The sequence below is a fragment of the Rutilus rutilus genome (assembly GCF_951802725.1).
Source record: "Rutilus rutilus genome assembly, chromosome: 14".
In the NCBI taxonomy this organism is placed as follows: Eukaryota; Metazoa; Chordata; class Actinopteri; order Cypriniformes; family Leuciscidae; genus Rutilus; species Rutilus rutilus.
Window position 1 is genome coordinate 7,493,328 of NC_140219.1, and position 15,812 is coordinate 7,509,139.

Below are 15,812 nucleotides of genomic sequence, written 5' to 3' on the forward strand. Positions count from 1 at the left end.
AAAAGAGCAGTTTCTTCCTCCTCTGGGTCATTCACGGATGAGGCTGCTGAACAAGCGGTCTCGTCCGTTAGAGAGTGGGACGACAGTGTGCGCCACCCTCGGGTCTCGCCACTCTCAGTCCCCTCTCCCCAGCTCTCAGATAGCAGTGGCGCCACCTCGGTCACGCCACTCCTCTCTGTCGCTGGGCCGGAAGGCTCGGAGACCAGCAGCCGCCCGTGGGCCTCGCTCCTCGTCTCCTCCCCTTCCCTCGCCAGGCGACAGCCCGCAGCAGAACACTCTCGGGTCTTCTCTGCCGTCTGTCCCCCGGTGGAGGCAGGTAGGTGTTGTCCAATTACACACCCAGACCCCGCTCTCGGCCGCCACGATGCCACCAGAGCCGTGTCCCTGCCCTCCACCTCGCTGCCCCTCCGCGGGTACGCCGGTCGTGCGGGTGGGCTCGTTGCGGCGGTTTCTCGGAGCCTGGTTAGAGCTCCCGAGTCCGTCGCGCTGGCTCATCCGCACCATCCGGCTCGGCTATGCAATTCAGTTTGCACACCGGCCTCCCAAGTTCAGGGGCATCCACTTCACCCGTGTGCGTCTAGTGGATGCTCCGGTCTTGCGGAAAGAGATCGACGTCCTGCTGGCGAAGGACGCGATCGAGCCGGTCCCTCCAGCCGATATGAGGTCAGGGTTTTACAGCCCTTACTTCATTGTACCCAAGAAAGGCGGTGGGTTACGACCAATCCTGGATCTGCGAGTATTGAATCGGGCCCTGCACAAGCTCCCGTTCAAGATGCTCACACAGAAACGCATTTTCGAGTGCATCCGTCCCCAGGATTGGTTTGCAGCGATCGACCTGAAGGACGCGTACTTTCATGTCTCGATTCTTCCTCGACACAGACCATTTCTTCGGTTTGCTTTCGAGGGTCGAGCATATCAGTACAAGGTCCTACCCTTCGGGCTGGCCCTGTCGCCCCGTGTCTTCACGAAAGTCGCGGAGGCGGCCATTGTTCCCATGAGAGAACAAGGCGTTCGCATTCTCAACTATCTCGACGACTGGCTCATTCTGGCTCACTCGCGAGATGTGTTGTGCGATCACAGGGACATGGTGCTCCGTCACCTCAGTCAGTTGGGGCTTCAGGTCAACTGGGAGAAGAGCAAACTCTGCCCCGTGCAGAGGATCTCTTATCTCGGTATGGAACTGGACTCAGTTGCTCAGACTGCGCGCCTCACAGAGGAGCGCGTCCAGTCAGTGCTCACCTGTCTCAAGTCCTTTCGAGGCAGGACAGCGGTCCCACTGAAACAGTTTCAGAGGCTCCTGGGGCATATGGCAGCCGCAGCCGCAGTAACGCCGCTCGGCTTGTTGCATATGAGACCGCTCCAGCACTGGCTTCACGACCGAGTCCCGAGGTGGGCGTGGCAGAGCGGCACGTTCCGGGTCAAAGTCACCCCGCACTGTCGCCAAACCTTCTCCCCTTGGTCGGATCCTGCGTTTCTACGGGCCGGAGTGCCCCTAGTCCAGGTTTCCAGGCATGCTGTGGTGTTCACAGATGCTTCTGCCAAGGGTTGGGGGGCCACGTACAAAGGGCATGCAGTCTCGGGTCTGTGGACGGGGCCCCAGCTGCATTGGCACATCAATTGCCTAGAGTTGCAAGCAGTACGCTTGGCCTTGTGTTGCCTCAAGGGGTTTCTCAGACACAAGCATGTACTGGTCCGTACGGACAGCACTGCGACCGTTGCGTACATCAACCGACAAGGTGGTCTGCGCTCCCGTCGTATGTCGCGACTCGCCTCCCACCTCCTCCTATGGAGTCAGAAGCATCTGAGGTCGCTTCGTGCCATTCATGTCCCAGGGGAGTTCAATTATGTGGCCGACGAGCTTTCACGTCAGCCTCCCCTTCCGGGAGAGTGGCGACTCCATCCCCAGGCGGTCCAGCTGATTTGGCGAATCTTCGGAGCCGCACAGGTAGACCTGTTTGCCTCTCCGGACACGACCCATTGCCAGTGGTATTACTCCCTGACCGAGGGAACTCTCGGCACGGATGCCCTGGCACACAGTTGGCCCCGGGACTTACGCAAATATGCGTTCCCCCCAGTGAGCCTTCTTGCACAGACACTGTGCAAGGTCAGGGAGGACGAGGAGCAGGTCCTTTTGGTGGCCCCGTATTGGCCAACCCGGACTTGGTTCCCAGAACTCATGCTCCTTGCGACAGCCCCTCCCTGGCCGGTTCCTCTGAGGAAAGACCTTCTCTCTCAGAGACGGGGCACTCTATGGCACCCGCGTCCAGACCTCTGGAAACTCCATGTCTGGTCCCTGGACGGGACGCGGAGGTTCTAGATGGCCTGCCACAGGCAGTGGTAGATACCATCTCTTCAGCTAGAGCCCCCTCTACGAGGCGCCTCTATGCTCTGAAGTGGAACCTGTTCGTCGGCTGGTGTTCTTCCCACGGGGAGAACCCACGAACTTGCCCGATCAGAGTCGTGCTCTCCTTCCTACAACAAGGGTTGGAGCGTAGGCTGTCTCCCTCCACCCTTAAAGTGTATGTTGCCGCAATAGCCGCACATCACGATGTAGTTGAAGGTAAGTCCGTGGGGAAGCACGACCTGGTCATCAGATTCCTCAAGGGTGCTAGGAGGCTAAATCCACCTCGCAACTTGCACCCTGTACCCTCTTGGGACTTAACTCTGGTGCTTAAGGCACTTCAAAGTCCTCCTTTTGAGCCTTTGCTGTCAGTCGAGCTTAATATCCTGTCCATTAAGACAGCGCTCCTGTTAGCATTAGCTTCCTTCAAGAGGGTAGGGGATCTGCAGGCATTTTCGGTCGACGAATCGTGCCTAGAGTTCGGGCCTGGCCTTTCTCACGTCATATTGAGACCCAGGCTCGGATATGTGCCCAAGGTTCCTACCACTCCCTTCGCGGACCAGGTAGTGAACCTGCAAGCGCTGCCCCAGGAGGAGGCAGACCCAGCCCTAGCTTTTCTCTGTCCCGTCCGGGCCCTCCGGGTTTATATAGACAGAACTCAAAGCTTTAGGACCTCAGATCAGCTCTTTGTTTGTTACGGAGGCCAGCAGAAGGGGAAGGCTGTCTCCAAGCAGAGGTTAGCCCACTGGCTAGTGGATGCTATCACCAGGGCTTATGAGTCCCAGGGTGAGCCCTGCCCACCTAGGTTGCGGGCTCACTCCACTAGGAGTGTTGCCGCTTCCTGGGCTCTGGCACAAGGCGCCTCGCTAACAGACATTTGTAGAGCTGCGGGCTGGGCGACACCGAACACGTTCGCTAGGTTTTATAGCCTACGTGTGGAACCGGTTTCCTCCCGAGTACTCGCTACGGCCAGTAACTAGAGGGAATAGGTGTGTCGGCTTGCGACGCCATTCCGTGAGCGGATACGTGCGTCTTTGTGCTCCGTTGGTTACCCAACAAACGGCTAACCTCGTGAGTTCCTCCATCACCCCTCCGGTGCCAGGCGTTGCGGACCGCCCGGCACCAGGTCTGCTACCTTCAGTAGGAGTTGCTAGTAGACTGGGTGTTCTTTCCAGTGGTCCCTGCGGCGACCCATTATTGCCACGTGCATTGCAGCCGTGTCTTCCCCTTGACAGACACATTCTGTCACCCCTGTTGAGTACGCTCCTCACTCCTCTGGACTGAGACTACCTTCAAGGGTTTCCATATGTTTCACTACCCTACGTGGTTAGTACATGTGTGTATTTGAGGGCCTTCCTCTAGGCTGCCTCAGCTTCCGCAGCGTTCCCCCCCCATTATATCCTTGGGGTCGGGCACGCTTTCCCAGTGTTATCCAATATCCACTGATTGGGTCTTGCGGAACAGCAGTGTGATTCCCTAGCTAGCTCCCGCAAAATTTTCTGGAAACTGCTGCAGGGTAGCTTAGCTGGGCGCTGGAAGGGGCCAGCACTATGGCGTTTTGGTAGGGATCCCAATTCGTCAGGGGAACTCCCCCGACGAGGCGTCGGAGTTCCCTGCTGACGAAAGGGAACGTCTCGGTTACGTATGGTAACCCTCGTTCCCTGAGTCCAGGGAACGGAGACGCCTCGTCCCGTCGCCATACTGCTGTACCTTCGCGGAGGACTGGACACTGTTCGGCTCCTCAGCGAGAAGCAATGATGCAATGTTTACTTCCGCCTTTTATACCCGCGCTGGTAGGCGGGATGCGGAATGCAAATTTTGCATGCCAATTCAGTTTCTCTTTCATTGGCTCGTTGTTAACTCTCTCGAAGGTGGTTGGATCCCTGGCGTGATCCCAATTCGTCAGGGGAACTCCCCCGACGAGGCGTCTCCGTTCCCTGGACTCAGGGAACGAGGGTTACCATACGTAACCGAGACGTTTTGCATGATAATAATAACACTATAAAATGTAAATTTGATGAACTAAAGAATAAAATGAAATAATTTTTTTGTTCAGATAAATGTCATGAATTAATAAGAAAATTAAGCTATAGCTCACAGGAGGCCAAGGGTTATGATTTTACCTTGGTTTAAAGTGGAGAGTGTCATTTCAGAATCACTAGTGGCACCAAAATGAATTGCAAAAAAAAAAAAAAAAAAAAAAAAAAAACCTTTTCAAACTCCCCACATCTTCCAATGATTGCATCCCTGTTGTCAGTATAAAATTATAATAAAATAAGCCAAGTACTGTGCATTTACATGTGGCTCTTCCAATAAAAATGTGTCAAGATACAGTACAAGCATTACATTACAAACCTCTAAATTAAAGATCCATTGAACATGCAAAATAAAAACATATAATTAAATAAATATATTTTTTCACACACTACGTCATGCAGATCTGCTGTGGTTCTTACCTGAATCCAGCACAGGTGCTGATGACGAGACTAGACCCCTGGATCCCCTTGACTGACCCATGATAATAACAGTGATCCTGAAACAAAGATAACATATTTATAACATTAGAGGAAATGAGGTTTTGAAGTACTATATACTATTTAAGTAATAATACTAAATATATATACAGGGTTTGGACACTAAAACACTGGCCAATATAGCATTGGAGGTTTTACGCCTTTATATGTGTGGCCTCACTGGCCTGGTGGCCAGTCTTCACTAATTTTACATTCCATCAGTAAGAGCAGCGATAGCACAGCTGTACATAAAATATTGCAATTCACACAACATAATAGGAGACATATGAGTACAAAGAGGACAAATTGTTGGAGCGCGTCTCGCTGGCTCATCTGTGACCAGGACAGAAAATCCCTGTGGTGTATCGAGAGCTATGTTATCCAGGGTAATTACCACCGGCACCAAGTAGGACAAACCACATCCAACAGGAGTGACTGTTGACGCAAGAGGAAGCTGTCTGAAAGGGATGTCTGAGTACTAACCCGAATTGTGTCCAAAAAACATAAAACCACAGCTGCCCAAATCACCGCAGAAATAAATGCGCACCTCGACTTTCCTGTTTCCACCAAAACTGTTTGTCAGGAGCTCCACGGGGTCAATATTCATGGTCGGGCTGCTATAGCCAAACCTTTGGTCATCATGCCAAGGCCAAGCTTCAATTCCAATGGTGCCAGCAGTGGAAATCTTGGGCTGTGGACAATGTGAAACATGTACTGTTCTCTAATGAGTCCACCTTCACTGTCTTTTCCACATCCGAGAGAGTTACGGTGTGGAGAAGCCCCAAAGAAGCTCAACACCAGGACTGTTGCTGTCCAGAGTGAAGCACGGGGTGGATCACTGATGGTTTGGGCTTCAATATCATGGCATTCCCTAGGCCAACTACGTGTGCTTGATGGGCGCGCACTGCCAAGGACAACCGAACCATTCTGGAGGACCATGTGCACACAATGGTTCAAACTTTGTACCCTGAAGGTGGGGCTGTGTTTAAGCAATTTCATGAACATGAAAGTGAAGTTAAACATCTCCCATGGCCTGCACAGTCACCAGATCTAAATATTTTTTAGCCACTTTGGGGTGTTTTGGAGGAGCGAGTCAGAAAATGTTTTCCTCCAGTAGCATCACATTGTGATATAGCCACTGTGAGGAAAGAGGAATGGCTCAAAATCCCTCTGGCCACTGTGAAGGACTTGTTTCTGTCATCCCAAGATTAACTGATGCTGTATTGGCTGCAGAAAGGTGTCCCTACACTATGCTAATAAATTATTGTGGTATAGTTTCATTGTGCAACCCCTGTATGTGACAACATAGTTTATCATAAGATTGCTATGACAATATGAACTATTCACATGCTATTTAGAAGTGAATGATTCTGGAATGGCTCTTACACTCACCCTGTTAGAAGGCCTGGAAAACTGACGGTTTCCATTTGGATCATACCACGTCTCCTGATATTCAGAGGAGAACAGCTCCCTTAGAGAAGAACACACAAAAAAGACAAAATAATTCAGCTTTACATTTAATATGCACAGCTGGTAACCAGACAGCTTCTATCATTTCCAAAAAGGAATAACATAAACACTTCAAACTTGTTTCCATTCCTTTTCTGGGGTCAAACATGAATCAGGATTTGGTACTTATCAGATGCAGGTTATTTGGAGAGAAGAAACCAAGGGGCCTTACTGGTTATATTGAGTATTTCAAAGGATTTCTGCGCAGAAAATGGCAGACAGTGTGAAGTCTCTTTCCCTTAATGACCTTGAGCTCATTAAAGATTCATCTAAAGTGGCTGAATGCTTTGAGAATCAGAGATCCACAGTAAGTGTGCATACAGTCTGAGAACAGTCTGTTTACTGTGCATACTCTTTCTCCTTAAAGGTTGAAACATGACCACTAAGTCCTAAATATTTAATTTCTCCCAAGTCTAACAAACGATTTGATGACTGCATCACACTCAAATCTTTTCTTAGCTACAGCTTAGCTATATGCTATAAAGACAGTACTGTGTCATACAAAAAGAAGAGATTATGATGATTTTCTTGAGTTATGTTTCCCCCACATCCTACTTAAAAAGGCACGACTACCCCTTCACAGACACCAGCAACAAATGTGTTCCTATTAGCATCAACTCTTCAACTCTCCTTATCTGCAACCATGGCACGCACAAAGCAATTCGAAGTCATTATTTTCAAATGAGAATTTTCTAATTTCTGTCAGTGCGTATCTTCTATTAGTGTGTTTGCAACACCTTTTTTTATCCTTTACATTAAAGGTGCATTGCGCAAGTCTCTGAGTTTTTGCAGAACTATGCCCCCTTCTGGCGACACGCGAAACTGCAACCAGAGTTGTGCACGCGGTTACGTGGAGTTTGCGTTGGGGTTTGGGATGAACTAGAAGCCGGTCTCTTTGAATGCATCTTCTACTTTTGCAAAAGTCGCTTGAGTTGTCTTCGCTGATGCGGATAATGGTGTCGAATACACAAACCTGCCAGACATAGCCAGGTGAGCGTGAACGCGCATGACGTCACGCCCAGTCGATTCCGACCCGAATCCCTCTTATTTATTTTACTGTACAGGATTATAGAGGCAATCGCAGTGATCATAGAAGGGCTCATTCAGCCCATCAGGCAATTGTTTAAGCATGTATGGGTTAGAAAAATGGGTATTTTTAACATGAAAAGTTGCTTAATGCACCTTTAAACAAATAAAGTGATGCATTGTGAACACCAGTAAAATCATTTACCATTCAGTTAAAACCGGGAACTGAAACAGTCTGTTACCATTGAAAATATTTTTGATCTGATCTTTGATCTTTGAGCTCTATCTATATCTAACCACACATTGTGGTCTCATTCTTCCTCTTCTTCTCTTTTCTCTTTTCTCAAACTCAAACACACACACACACACACACACACACACACACACACACACACACACACAATCACCAGCAACAAATGTGTTCCTATTAGCATGATACTGGATATTGGATAACATGAAGTGAATACACTTTACTATTGTCCCATTAGTTATCATTAGTTAATGCATCAACTACAACTTAACTAATAATGAGCAATTCATTTGTTACATAATGTATTCATTTTTGTAAACGTTAATGAATTAAAATACTGCTGTTCATTGTTAGTTCATGTTAGCTCAGGTCCATTAAATAATGTTAAAAGATCCTACGTTTAATACTTTTTAATAATGTATTAGATAATGTTAAAATGAACATTAACTAAGATTAATAAATGCTTTAGAAGTATTTTCATTGTTAGTTCATGTTAACTATTGTAGTTAACTAATGTTAACAAATAAAAAATTATAGTGTTACTACAATATCATAAATATCACTTAAAGACACTTAAAAATGATAAATACTGTCTACAACCCATACATATTCTGATTTATGGGTTTAACAAAGCAAAATATAAATACTTTCCTTCTCAGGAGAGTAAAAATGGTAAACAGTAAATATGTGTAAATAAATGTAATTTATTTACAACCAAGACACATTTTCAAAAAGAACACTTTAAAACAAAAGAAAATAAGACAAACAAGAAATTTTCTGTCAATCAAATTATTTAAATTATATTTTGTATCACACTGACAAGTGCACTGTCATGTGTCATCTGTGTTGTTTTGGTTCTTTCAGTTTAGTTTCATTACCTGTGTTTAGTTGTCATACTCATTTGTTAATTGATTAGCCTCACCTGTTCCTTATTTTAATGCTCATTTTAGCTGCATTCACGCCATGTCGCTTTGGATAAAAGTGTCTGCTAAATGATTAAATGTAATTGTCGTAATCATGAGATTCCAACTTGTAAAGAACGTTCTTCTCCTTGTAGAACTCATAACTTGTAATTTTCGGAGAGCTCCGACTTGTACCACGTGACCATTGTACAACATGACTGCTGCAGATTCATTTTTGCCATTGATAGTCTTGCCATGGAAATGCATCATTGGATGTGAGTGAGCAGCTCAGTGTTATCATTTCACAATTAATGCAGCATTAGTCTGTGTATTTTACCCCTTTTGGTTCAATTATTTTTCTTTTCTCATTTTTGTTTGCTCTACTCCTGCAGGTTTAGAGTTTTTTGTTTTCATTTAATAAATATACTTCTTTGCAAATAGATCCACACTTCAACTCTCCTTACCTGCAACCATGGCAAGCACAAAGCAATTCGAAGTCATTATTTTCAAATGAGAATTTTCTAATTTCTGTCAGTGCGTATGTTCCATTAGTGTGTTTGCAACACCTTTTTTTATCCTTTACATTAAAAAAATAAAGTGATGCATTGTGAACACCAGTAAAATCATTTGCATTCAGTTAAAAACGGGAACTGAAACAGTCTGTTACCACTGAAAATATTTTTGATCTGATAGTTTGACTTGCTCTATCACACATTGTGGTCTCATTCTTCCTCTTCTTCTCTTTTCTCACACTCACACACACACACACACACACACACACACACACACACACACACACACACACACACACACACACACACACACACACACACACACACACACACACACACACACACACACACACCTATAAATCTAAAGCGTCTGTCTCTCTTTGTTTAAATTAGTGGGCCCAACAACACTTGCTCTGGACACAGTCCAGACCTACTGGGCTGCGACCTCCATCACCCCCACGCAGGAACACCCACCAGACTGCACAAGTCTACACTGGCCCTGCAGGACACTGGATCTCTGCCAGGGAGTAAAAGTGTCATGGACGCGAGTGCAAAGAGCCCCTCAGAGACATACGGGCATTCTGATGTAGGGCCTTTAAAATAAATACACGCTACAAGCATAAATACTAGCACACAGGGTCCTTTAAGGTCATACGAGCATATTTAGTAGCATCAACATACATTTTAAAAGTTTAAATCCCAAATCCACTCTTTTAAACAGACAAAGACTATTATAGACACGACATTTACTGGAGGCACACTCAGTTTTTGATAGACAAATGATGAAGGTGCACAATATGCAATGTCAGAACTTTTCATGTCACAGCGAACACCAGCAAGGCCATTTCTCTTCAAGATACAGTCCAAGAGGGTGGAAAAGCACTCAGGACAGAATTAGGGGCAGTAGGATAGGGGGTTCTTGAGTGTATCTGACACCCTCTCAAACAATGCATGCCTGTTGATCCAATCTGCCGAGTAGTCAGAGGGAACTAAAACAAGGCCCGCACTTAATCTGCCACACTGCCGCCCAATGACCCAAAATGTGTTGCTATATTAAACCCAGCCACAAACAGCCACTGGGCCAACCAGAAGACTCATACATTAACAATAAACTGACTCTGACTGTGCATGACGCTATAGTCCCTTAGGCTCTGGAAAAATTGAGTGAGTGAGACAGAAATAGGTATTATTTTACTGACAGAAAGAAGGATGTTGCACATACTAGGTGTGCGATTAAAAGAAATGAAGTGGCGTGCTGGCAGTTGTTTTAGCTACATGATTACAAACACTTACGGAAAGACACCTATAAAACAAAAGCTGGCAAAAATAGACCATGATTGATTGTGGTAGCTAACTAACTATACAAGGAGTCAGTGAATAATGTTTCTCCTAACTTGCCAATGGTCGTGAACGCTCATTAATATCTCTTACCCAAAATGATATTGCATTTCACTTTATCTTTAACAAAAATATATTCTTTGTCCCTATGAAAATGGGATTATTTAACATATTGTTTTTATGCTGTGAAATATTTACTGATTTTTATAAAGCAACCATAATAATAACGTTTATAATGTCAGTAATATTTCAAGATGAACACTTACTGGACTAAAGCATCTTAGGCTTGCTCGATTATCCATCATTATTAAAAAATAATTTTCAAATGTGAGTATCGATACATCAGGCTTTTGAGGAATGTTTATTCTGTACATCTCTCAATCATTGAAATGCATTGCATAATAAGTTTTGGCCCCCACAATAAAAACTACATAGCTTTGATTATAAAACTAAGCAATTAAATTTCATCTAACTCAGACATATTATTGGAAGATATAGAGCAACAACTTATATTTATGTGCATTTTATGAAAGTAGTCTGCTATACTTTTATAAGAAATTAAAATTTACTTTTTGGCCATATAAGCAACTGCATCAAATTGTATATTTTTAATAAGTTTGAGACACCGAATAAAAGCGAAATGTTTTTTCCTCCTCAACTATGAGTGACATATTCTCACGACATATAAGTCATAAAAGCCTGATGTATCAAATATGATACTCAACAAAAGTTTTTGGGCTATTATTTCATATGTCAGGCTTTACAGGGTTAAATCCTAGGCTCAGAATAATAAAAGCCCTTAGAAAAGAAATATAGTGTTCTGGAAAACCAACGTGGCAAACTTTTGGTGAAAGTTGATTGAAACACGATTGTATGCAATTTAGCTTTTTGTTCCCTAACTTCTCCTTCCCTCTGTATAATAAGGGAAAATAATTGTATAAATTACCCCACAAAGATGCAAAATACCCACACAGAGCACTAAAAGCTTTGGCACGAGGCCCGACAGATGCAGTGATGAAGAGCTGCGTGTGTGAGACACGGCCGTCTGGCAGCAGCAGAAACAAAGAGCTCATTTCAGTACAGAAGAGCTGCGTCTCAAGGGTCAGCGGGCCGCATTTTCTCATATAAAATGACATCACTCTAGATGGAGGAGGGAGAGAGAAGGATGAAATAAGGACATCACGAACAGACAGAGAATGATTGGAAAGGGCAAAAAGAGAAGAGAAGACTGGAGGGGAGGGTGATGTAATTGGGGGCATTGCCTCGGCCATTGCCGTAATGGAGGGGCTTTTATTGCTCTGTTTCAGAGCGTATCAGAGCCTAAAAGCCTGTCTGAACGGTCTGCCCTCTAACTGACAGCCCGTCAGCCTCCCAGAGGGGTAATTTGAAAGTCAAACAAGCCAATGCATGTATAAGAAAATAAACAAAAGCAACAGATTGCAGAAGGCACACATTAGCACATAAAATCAACATTGACCCTATTTACTTAGCCTACTGTATAATATTTGACACTCAAATTTCTAAGGCCTCTAAATTATACACCTGACACTGACAGACCTCATTGATATTTTTATTACAAGCTATCTTAGCAGAATTTCTTCTTACTTTTCAACTATATAAATAACATCTTCACCAAATTGCATATTTTTGCTCAGTTTGGGCCTCTGATTAAACCTAAGATGTTTTTTTCCCCTTCTCGAGTATGAGCTCCATATTCTGATATATAGCTGATATATATGAGCAACAAAACCCTGATGTATCAAAAATAATACTCATCAACAACAACAACAAATTTGTCTAAAGGTTCAATACTGTTTTTCAGACTATTATTTCATGTCAGGCTTTACAGGGTTAATGCACATTCCCGGAATTGATTCACCGGTGCACAATTGTTTGTCTTTCTAATATTTCATCAAAATAAACCACACTGCCAATCACCTGAGTCAAATTTTTTACCAAACACCCACTTTTTATGATTCACTTAACTCCAGATGGACAAAATCAAGTCCTGCTCTAAATCATTTCCATTTCATTCAAAAATATGTCACATTGCAGAAGTAAAATGGTTGTAAATGACATTTCATGCTGACTTCTAATTAATCACCTCTAGTGACCTATAATCCCCTGGTTATTTATCAGTCTGATGACACAAGCCAACATTGTGACTGAAAATATTAGGGAGGACATGGCGTCAGACTCAGACCATAGACTAATGTTTAATGTTAGCCCTCCGGAGAGAGAAAACGGACAGAAATACACAGGAGGGATAGAGTATGGTAGCTTCACCGACAGGTCAGCAGACATAGTCTTGAGTCTGTCAAGAATCATGCTAATGCATATGAGTGCAAAAGAGAATGAGGAGAATCAGTTGGGTTGTGGGGTTCCCTGCTACTTCAGAAAACCCTAAATGATATCTCCCCAAACAGTCCCCTGACACTCGAGTCACAAAACCCCAGTCTCAACAACGTCAGAAGACCTGAATCAGCAGTGCCCTGCCTGGATCTTAATCCCATTCCCCTCCTCTGGGTCCATTAGGGCAAACATTCATTAGGATAAAAGCCAGGAGTCTACGGCAACACACACACACACACAAGCTTTCTCCTTCAGACTGTGATGGATCTATTCTGGAAGACGGCCACTGACTACAGATGCCTAGAGACTCACGGCTGCTTTTTGAAATTCTATGCATGAGCGCTCAGTTTTAAACAGGGAGAAGGAGAAGTAGGCCTACAACTAAACAAGAATGAGAAAAGCAGAAAATCTTAGCTATTCCCCTGAAATCAAACATACTACAGCTACAAAATCCTTAATAAGCCAAGAAACTCGTTAAGAGACCATTATATACACTCTCAGAAAAAAAAGGTAGAAAAAGAAGCTGTCACTGGGGAGATACCTTTTCAAAAGGTACACTTTTGTTCCTTTTAGGTATACCAATATGTACACTTTAGGTACTAATATGTACCTCTTGAGAAAAAAAACTTTTGTACCTTTTTTTCTGGCTGTGTATCAGCATTAGTAATTTAATAATAATAATTATAATAAGTTATAACCTACATTATGGAGCATGTTTCAAGATTGTGGCTAAACGTGCTTTACAAACAAGTGAAAATTGAATTCTGTGTGATTTCTAGGGTGTTCAACTTCTGGCTGGCTTAAACTAAAAATGAAAAATAAAAATATAAAAATAAAAGCAAATTAAAAATATGAATAAATACTATAATAGCAAATAATTTTAAAACACTGGTTGTTTTGGATTTTGTATTGGTCTTTCTATGACATTCTGGTCTTTATGCAAGTATTTTTTTTTTAATAATACTTCTGAGTTTTACGTGTTATTTGTAAAATACAGATATGATGATGAGTAATATAATATGCACATAAACATTAAAAAGTCAATAACTGGCTTTAACTGTTAAGATTTATCACTTCAACGTGTAAAAGATTATAAATGACTGCGCAGTGGCAGTTTGATGTGAGACAAGTGGAAATTTCGGGCAAAATTTTCCTGTAGTCAAAATCATCTGTCAAGAAACCTAATTAGCATGGACTGTTTTTTCCACTGGGTGACCCATGGGGTGTAGACGGAGGTTAAAAGTGTAAAGAGAGGGAGAAATAACATGAGAAAGACAGAAAAATCATTAATGACTACACTTGACCTCAATTAGTATTAACCCGAGCCTTTGAACTGAGATGGATATCTTTGAAACCATTTTCCTTGCTTTTATCTTGTCCCACAAATATTGAAATTATCCACAGGAGACAATTAAACCCAGCTTGTATTAATATTCATTGCTCAGACATGAATGCAGGGTCAGCTATACCTCCCTCATCCCTGCATTCATGTCAATGCAATGAATTCATTTTACAACAGCCTTAATCGATAAACAGTCCACATGAAAGAAAATCATGCTCAAACCCCAGACATACAAAAATTGTGCTGTCGAGACATTTCAGTGCTACTCAAATACTGAATATACTCTTAAAAATAAAGGTTTCAAAAGGGGGTTCTTGCAGTGATGCAATAGAATAACCATTTTTGGTTCCTCAAAGAAGCACTTTTTCTTAGTGTGAAGAATATCTTTTCCACTATAAAGAACCCTTTGTGCAGTGTAAAGTTCCCATGGATGTAAAGGTTCTTCATAGAACCATCAATGCCAATAAAGGACCTTTATTTTTAAGAGTGGTGGCTAACCTTTTCTTGACATATGCATGCATTGCAAATGCTGAATTTCCAGTTCAATCTATATTTCCGTAATATTAGTACTATAATTACTATAGTACCTCCCACCCACACAACAGAACTGATCAAATATTACTTTGTATGGTCATACACTATCAATGCTACTGTTATTGGTCAGTCACCATGACGTCTGTTAGTTTGACATTACATCAGATTGAAATCCAGTAGCAAAGTGTCTCTCTGAATTAGGATGTTGCTCAATAATATTTTTCGTGAAAATGACAACACTCTTGGGAAATATAAACCACACACTTCCCAAAAACAAACTGGCACAATGCTTGAGAAACGGTGCTGATTGTTTTCATCACACCAAAGGCTAGATCATAGTGACAAATGACCAGCAGGGTGCCGTTCCCTAGAGTTATCTCTGTCAGACACCACGGAGTGGTGCTCTGGATGGATCTTCAGTTGGTAGCCTATGGCTATTCCATCTGCTCTGATTTCCAGATAGGACCTTCACTAATGTGACACCACTTAGACCAGGGTAGGGTTGCACCAGCCATTCGTAAGTTCTTAAAGGGTAAGTTCACCCAAAAATGTAAATTATCCTATAATTTACTCAACCTCAAGCCATCCTAGGTGTATATGACTTTCACCTTTCATCCAAACACAATCTGAGTTATATAAAAAAATATCCTGGCTCTGAAGCCCAAAAAAGGGCATCCATCCATCATAAAAGTAACCCATACGACTCCAATAAGTTAATAAAGGCCTTCTGAAGCAAAGCGATGGGTGAGTAAATTATGGGATAATTCAATTTTTGATTGAACTAATCCTTTAAATTGGATTGTAAAGTCCACACTAGAGGCTTAGTAACCACTAGCTAGTTTGTAACTAACTCTGTACTTTAAGTCATTCAGTAGCAGCCTCTAAATAGGAGAGTGGAAGTTGTGTTGAGATGCCGGGAATTTCAGTTAACACTCTTAAAAATAACGGTTCTTTATTTGGCATTGGTGGCTCTTTAGAATATTAAAATGCTCTTCACTGGAAAGCAATGGTCTTCTTTTAAGACCAGTTCACTAAAAGGTTCTTCTATGGCATGACTGCGAAAACCCGTTTATTTTTAAGAGCACACAGCTGGTGTAACCGGCTCCAGGAGAGGATTGTGCCGGTTGCACTCTGGCTTTTCCCGAGGCATCCAAAACAATCCTTGCCACAGAACAGCAAAGCAGGATGTCTTT

General features: G+C 43.3%; 1 protein-coding gene across 2 annotated transcripts in view; it reads right to left on the minus strand.

Moving 5' to 3' along the window:
* The window catches only part of adam19b (ADAM metallopeptidase domain 19b), a 35,548-nt gene that overhangs the window by 18,246 nt on the left and 1,490 nt on the right, over positions 1 to 15,812 (minus strand). For both annotated transcript variants that reach the window (XR_014629719.1, XM_084429394.1), the window contains exons 4-5: positions 6,247 to 6,325; positions 4,798 to 4,874 (exon numbers count right to left, since the gene is read on the minus strand). Coding sequence is in view for 1 of the 2 variants with exons in the window: in XM_084429394.1 (XP_084285520.1) it covers positions 4,798 to 4,874; positions 6,247 to 6,325 (156 nt within the window). In the remaining variant the exon portion in view is untranslated. The remainder of the gene's footprint in view (positions 1 to 4,797; positions 4,875 to 6,246; positions 6,326 to 15,812) is intronic.